The following is a 7,256-nucleotide window of genomic DNA, read 5'->3' as shown; positions in this document are numbered from 1 at the left end:
TTAAATGAACGAAAATGCGGAAAAATTAACATCGTCCTCTACCCAAGATTTAGTGTCACAATACTTACGGACTACTATAAGATACTACAAATAAGAGTTTGAAAGAAAATACATAAGGAGTCTGCTTCGATACAATGAAAACAAACAGAAATGAAATAGATGAGACTCAGGGCCCACGCACGCCAGCGAACTACCTAGGAGTCTCTGGACTAAAGGCACGCTCTCAATCTACTGCTACTGCGATCCATAAGCTACTCCCGAATCTGTGTACAAAAAGGGCACAGAAGTGTAGCATCAGCACAACCGACCTCATGTGCTGGTAAGTGCCTCGCCTAACCCCGGCGAGGTAGTGACGAGGCTAGACCGGACCTACCTCAATTAACCTGTACAGATATATGTGCAACAACGGAAAGATATACATAATTTAAACAGATAATAGGGAGGGGACATACCGTGGGGTGTAACAATTTAGATATAAGACCAACGAACAGAGAGATGGAAACTGAATAATTAACATCTATGAAAGAGAGCAAGTGAATCAACAACTGCACGGCACCAACCTTCGTGCTTTTACTCTCAATTCTCACCAAAACTGTCAAATATAGTGCACGGCATCACCCTTTGTGTTTTTCCTCACATAACTCTCACTTCAAGGCACGAAATGACCCTTCGTGCTCAAATAATTAGAGACATGGCACGGAAAGACCCTTCGTGCATAATTATCAAAACATGGCACGGAAAGACCCTTCGTGCATAATCGCTCTTCCTCACCCAATCATCAGTCACAACCAATCGGGGAAGGGAATATACAACAAGATTAAACATTCCGGCAAGGGAGAACAAATCAACAATAAGTCCCGGCAAGGGAAATATACCACACTTCCTTCTTCAACTCATTTGTTTCTCAACTATCACCTCATAATTATTTTAGCAAGTAATTAGCTCAACTGTTTCACGTCTTTCGAATTTAAAAGCAACTATGACTCACGGTCATGCTAGACTCTGGTGCATAGATAACCGTCACCATGCCTATACACCGTACTCCACAGTTAACACGTAGCAAATAACATCCAAATCCTAATCCCTCAAGCCAAAGTTAGAACAAACACTTACTTCGAATACTCCAAACTCAATTCACGCTTCTAGTATAGCTTTACCTCTTGATTCCACCACCAATCCGCTCAAATCTAGTCATAAGTTACTTAATCACATTAATAATTACTAAATGAATCACTCCCCATGCATGAAAATAAATTTTACAAGGTTTTTCCCAAAATGGTCAAAAATACCCCCGGACCCACGTGGTTGAAACTCGAGATTCGGACCAAAATCCGGTTACTCATTCCCCCATGAATCCAAATATATGATTTGTTTTGAAATCGGACCCCAAATTGAGGTCCAACTTCTCAATTTGTACAAAACCTAGGTTCTACCCAAAACACCCAATTTTCACCCCAGAAAATCTTTGATTTGAAGTTGAAATTATGTTAAAAATATGTTATGGAATAAAGAAATTAAGTTAGAAATCACTTACCAATCGTTTTGGAGAAGAAAAGTTGTTTGGAAAATCGCCTCTTAGGTTTTGGGTTTTTGAAAAGTGAAAAATGACTGAGATTTTTCGAACTTGTATACCTTTCTGAGGACCTGGCACGGACCGCACAAAAATGTGTCGCGGCCGCGCCGAGTGGGAGAAAAATTGGGGCTTCTCTGAACCCTTCCAGCGCGGACCGCACTGTTTTGGTGCGCGGCCGCCCTGGTTAACCTGAAACCCTAGCCCTCAGACTCAGCCACGCGGACCGCACAGAAAGGCATCGCGGCCGCGCGGAAATGACCGTGGCCGCGCTGGTATCTGCAACACCTGAACCTGCATTTTCTTAAGTCCAAGACCTTCCGTGCCCCATTCAAAACTCACCCGAGCCCTCGGGGCTCCAAACCAAACATGCACACAACCTTAAAAACATCTTACGGACTTACTCGTGCGATCAAATTGCCAAAATAACATCATATACATAGGATCAAGCCTCACACACATGATTTTCTTTCAACTTTCATAAAAACTTAAATTCCCCATTTTAAGTCCGAAACACGTCATATGACGTCCGTTTTTAGCCAAACTTTACAGATAGTGCTTAACACATATTTAAGACTTGTACCGAGCGTCGGAACCAAAATACGAGCCCGATACCTATATTTTCTAACCCCTTTTCATTTCAAATTTTCATATCAAATTTCAGAAAAACAATTTCTTTCAAAAATTCATTTCTCGGGCTTGGGACCTCGGAATTTAATTCCGGGCACACGCCCAAGTCCCATATTTTCTACGGGCCCCTCCGGGACCGTCGAATCACAGGTCCGGGTCCGTTTACCTAAAATGTTGACCGAAGTCAATGTTATGCATATTAATATCGAAATTCATCAAATTTTTCACATAATTCACATATTCTAACATAAAAACTTTTCGGCTACGCGCCCGAACTGCATGCAATTGAGGCGACTAAAAGCGCGGTTTTCAAGGCCTCGGGAGCACGGAACAAGGAAGAATTACGGTGATGACCCCTTGGGTCGTCACATTCTCCACCTCTAAAACAACTGTTCATCCTCGAACGGACAGAAGAAAGAAGTACCTGAGTCGGGAAATAAATGAGAATAACGGCTCCACATATCAGACTCGGACTCCCAGGTCGATGCCTCAGGAGGCTGACCTCTCCACAGAACACGCACCGAAGAAAAACTCTTCGACCTCAACTGTCGAACCTGCCGGTCTAGAATAGCCACCGGCTCCTCCTCATATGACAGATCCTAGTCCAATTGGACAGTGCTGAAATCTAACACGTGCGATGGATCTCTGCGATACTTCCGGAGCATAGATACATGAAACACGGGATGCACAGCTGACAAGCTAGGTGGCAAGGCAAGTCTATAAGCCACCTCTCCCACACGATCAAGAATCTCAAATGGACCGATGAACCTAGGGCTGAGCTTGCCCTTCTTCCCAAATCTCATCACGCCCTTCATAGGCGATACACGGAACAATATCCGCTCACCAACCATGAAAGCAACATCTCTGACCTTGCGGTCTGCATTACTCTTCTGTCTGGACTGAGTTGTACGAAGTCTATCCTGAATAATCCTGAACTTGTCCAAGGCTTCCTGAACCAGATCCGTACCCAATAATCGAGCCTCTCCTAGCTCAAACCACCCAACCGGAAACCGATCGCCTACCATACAAAGCCTCGTACGGAGCCATCTTAATGCTAGACTGGTAGCTGTTGTTGTAGGCGAACTCTGCTAAAGGCAAAAACTAGTCCCACGAGCCTCCAAAATTAATGACACAGGCTCGGAGCATGCCCTCAAGAATCTGAATAGTCCTCTCGGACTGACCGTCTGTCTGGGGATGAAATGTTATACTCAACTCAACCTGGGTGCCCAACTCCCACTGAATCGCTCTCCAGAAATGCGAGGTAAACTGCGTACCCCGATCCGAAATGATAGATAGCGGCACCCCATGAAGGCGAACAATCTCCCTGATATAAATCTCGGCTAAACTTTCGGACGAATAGGTGGCTGCAACAGGAACAAAATGTGCTGACTTGGTCAGCCTATCAACAATGACCCAAACTGCATCAAACTTTTTCCAAGTCATCGGAAGTCCAGTAACGAAATCCATCGTAATCCTCTCCCAGTTCCACTCGGGAAGTGCAATCCTCTGAAATAGACCACCAGGTCTTTGATGCTCGTACTTAACCTGCTGACAATTCAAACACCGAGCCACATGCACAACGATGTCTTTCTTCATCTTACTCCACCAATAGTGCTGCCTCAGATCCTGATACATCTTCGCGGCGCCCAGGTGAATAGAATACCGAGAACTGTGGGCTTCCGCAAAGATCAACTCTCGAATCCCATCAACATTGGGCAGACAAACTCGCCCCTGCAATATCAATACGCCATCATCATCTAAGGTTACTTTCTTGGCACCTCCACGATGCACCGTGTCTTTCAAGACACACAAATGGGGATCATCGAATTGCCGATCACGGATACGTTCCAATAACGAAGAACGAGCGACCGTGTAAGCTAATACTCGACTAGTCTCAGAATTGTCCAACCTCACAAACTGATTGACCAAAGCCTGAACGTCCAAAGCAAGCGGTCTCTCACCGACCGGAATATAAGCAAGACTGCCCATACTGGCTGACTTCCTACTCAAGGCATCGGCCACCATGTTGGCCTTTCCCGGGTGATATAAGATAGTGATGTCATAATCTTTTAGCAACTCTAACCACCTCCTTTGCCTCAAATTCAACTCCTTCTGCTTGAACAGATACTGAAGACTCTTATGATCCGTGAACACCTCACACGCCACACTATACAGATAGTGCCTCCAAATCTTCAATGCGTGAACAATGGCTGCCAACTCCAAATCATGCACTGGATAGTTCTTCTCATGAACCTTCAACTGCCTCGAAGCATAGGCAATGACTTTGCCTTCCTGCATCAACACTGCACCAAGCCCAATATGAGACGCATCACAATAGATCGTATATGGCCCTGAACCTGTGGGCAAAACCAATACTGGTGCCGTAGTCAGAGCCATCTTGAGCTTCTGAAAGCTCGCCTCACACTCGTCCGACCACCTGAACTGGGCACCCTTCTGGGTCAATCTGGTCATAGGGGCTGTAATGGATGAAAACTCTTCCACGAACCGACGGTAGTAACCTGCTAACCCTAGGAAACTCCGAATATCCGTAGCTGAAGCTGGTTGAGGCCAGTTCTTGACTGCCTCTATCTTCTTCGGGTCTACCTGAATACCTACTGCTGATACGACATGACCCAGGAATGCGACCGAACTCAACCAAAACTCGCACTTTGAGAACTTAGCATACAACTGACTACCCTTTAGGGTCTGAAGGACCACTCTGAGGTGCTGCTCATGCTCCTCCTGACTGCGGGAGTATATAAGAATATCATCAATGAAGACTATCACGAACAAGTCCAAATAAGGTCTGAACACTCGGTTCATCAACTCCATGAACACTGCTGGGGCATTAGTCAATCCAAATGACATGACCAAAAACTCATAGTGCCTATACTGAGTGCGAAATGTTGTCTTAAGGACATTAGACGCCCTAATCCTCAACTGGTGGTAGCCAGATCTCAAATCTATCTTTGAAAACACCCTCGCACCCTGAAGCTGGTCGAACAAATCGTCAATCCGCGGCAGTGGATACTTGTTCTTTATCGTCACCTTGTTCAACAGCCGGTAATCAATGCACATCCTCATTGACCCATCCTTTTTCTTCACGAACAACACTGGTGCACCCCAAAGTGATACACTGGGTCTAATGAAACCCTTCTCAAGCAAATCCTGCAATTGTTCCTTTAACTCTTTCAACTCCGGCGGGGCCATACGATATGGCGGGATAGAAATGGGTTGAGTGCCCGGAGCCAAATCAATACAAAAGTCGATATCCCTGTCGGGCGGCATACCCGGCAGGTCTAAAGGGAAAACCTTAGAAACTCCCGAACAATAGGAATAGAGTCAATTGATGGAACCTCTGCGCTAGAGTCGCGAACATACGCTAGATATGCTAGACACCCCTTCTCGACCATACGTCGAGCCTTGACATACGAAATAACACTGCGAGTGGCATGACCTGGGGTCCCTCTCCACTCAAGTTGGGGCAAATCTGGCAAGGCCAAGGTCACGGTCTTGGCGTGACAATCCATAATAGCATGATACGGGGACAACTAGTCCATCCCCAATATAGCGTCAAAGTCCACCATATCTAAAAGCAATAAGTCGACACGGGTCTCAAGACCGTCAAATACCACCACACATGAACGACGCACTCGGTCGACCACTATAGATTTACCAACCGGTGTGGACACATATACAGGAATACCCAAAGCCTCACTAGGCATGATCAAATAGGGTGCAAAATAGTACGACACATAAGAATACGTAGATCCCGGGTCAAATAACACAGAAGCACCCCTACCACAGACCAGAATAGTACCTGTAATCACAGCATCGGATGACTCGGCCTCTGGACTAGCCGGAAAAGCATAACAACGGGGCTGACCCCCACCTCCCTGAACTGTGTCTCTAGGGCGATCGGCTGCTGGATGACCCCTGCCTCTGGCGGTCCGAGCTCCACCTCTACGGTCTCTCCCTCCACCCCTATGATCCCTACCCCCGCCTCTAGCTGGCTGGGCGGCCTGTGGATCACCTGCTACCTGAATCGTAGGGCGAGGACCCTGCTGCTGAGAACTACTTGAAGCTCGGGGGCAAAACCTGACAATGTGGCTCGGGTCACCACAACCATAACATGCCCTCGGCTGCTGGGACTGCTGGCCCTGTCGACCTGTATGTCCTCCCCTGAAGCTCTGAAGTGGCGGTGCACTGATGGGGGCTGGTGGTGCGCTGAAGGTCTGCTGACCCGAATAATACTGCTGAGGACCACCACCGCCTGGAGTACCATGAGAAACCTGAAGTGCCGACTGGAAGGGCCTCTGAGAGTGGCCTCTGTCATATGAATCCCTACATCCAGACGAGGTACCACTAAATCTACCAGAATAATGGGTCCTCTTATCAGACCCATGACCACCTCCTTGAGCAAGTGCCATCTCTATCCGGCGGGCACCATCTGCCGCCTCCTGAATTGAAATCTCACCACCGGCACTCATGGCCATCTGAACACGGATCGGCTGGGCCAACCCATCAACAAACCTCTGCACCCTCTATCTCTCTCTCTCTCTCGGTGGGGAGTATCATAATGGCATGATGAGCGAGATCAATGAACCGGGTCTCATACTGGGTAACCGTCATAGGACCCTGCTGGAGACGCTCAAACTGCCTGCGAAGAGCATCTCGCTGAGTAACTGGAAGGAACTTCCCCAGAAATAACTCTGAAAACTGATCCCAGGTCAATGATGGTGACCTTGCTGGCCTGGCTAAACAGAAATCCCTCCACCAAGTCTTGGCGGATCCTGCCAGGCGAAAAGTGGCGAAATCGACCCCATTGGTCTCTACAATGCCCATAGTCCGTAGAACCTCATGACAACTGAATATGAAATCCTGAGCATCCTCTGAGGGATTGCCACTATATGTAGTAGTGAAGAGCTTGGTGAAACGATCAAGCCTCCACAAAGTATCCGCGGACATAGCCGCACCATCACTGGACTGAGCCGCAATACCTGGCTGGGCTGCCACAGCTGGCTGAACTATCACGGCTGGCTGAACTACTGGAACC

The 7,256-nt window shown here is 47.3% G+C and overlaps 1 protein-coding gene across 1 annotated transcript; it reads right to left on the bottom strand.

Moving 5' to 3' along the window:
• Positions 1–234: 234 nt before the first annotated feature.
• Positions 235–6,696, bottom strand: LOC138883986 (cold shock protein 1-like). Its single transcript, XM_070164717.1, has 2 exons — positions 6,021–6,696; positions 235–263 (listed from the first exon to the last, which is right to left on the bottom strand). Exons 1-2 carry the CDS (start codon positions 6,694–6,696, stop codon positions 235–237), a joined length of 705 nt encoding a protein of 234 aa, XP_070020818.1.
• Positions 6,697–7,256: the final 560 nt, after the last annotated feature.

This window comes from Nicotiana sylvestris, chromosome 12, assembly GCF_000393655.2.
Source record: "Nicotiana sylvestris chromosome 12, ASM39365v2, whole genome shotgun sequence".
Taxonomy (NCBI): Eukaryota; Viridiplantae; Streptophyta; class Magnoliopsida; order Solanales; family Solanaceae; genus Nicotiana; species Nicotiana sylvestris.
This window is presented reverse-complemented; position numbering and strand designations above follow the sequence as displayed.

What these genes read in the sequence shown, in the direction of transcription:
- LOC138883986 (XM_070164717.1), bottom strand. Translation starts at nt 6,696, where the DNA reads ATGGCCATGAGTGCCGGTGGTGAGATTTCAATTCAGGAGGCGGCAGAT. An exon ending in ATCCGATGCTGTGATTACAG is followed by an intron (nt 264 to 6,020) that starts GTACTATTCTGG and finishes TTTTGTACACAG; the next exon opens with ATTCGGGAGTAGCTTATGGA.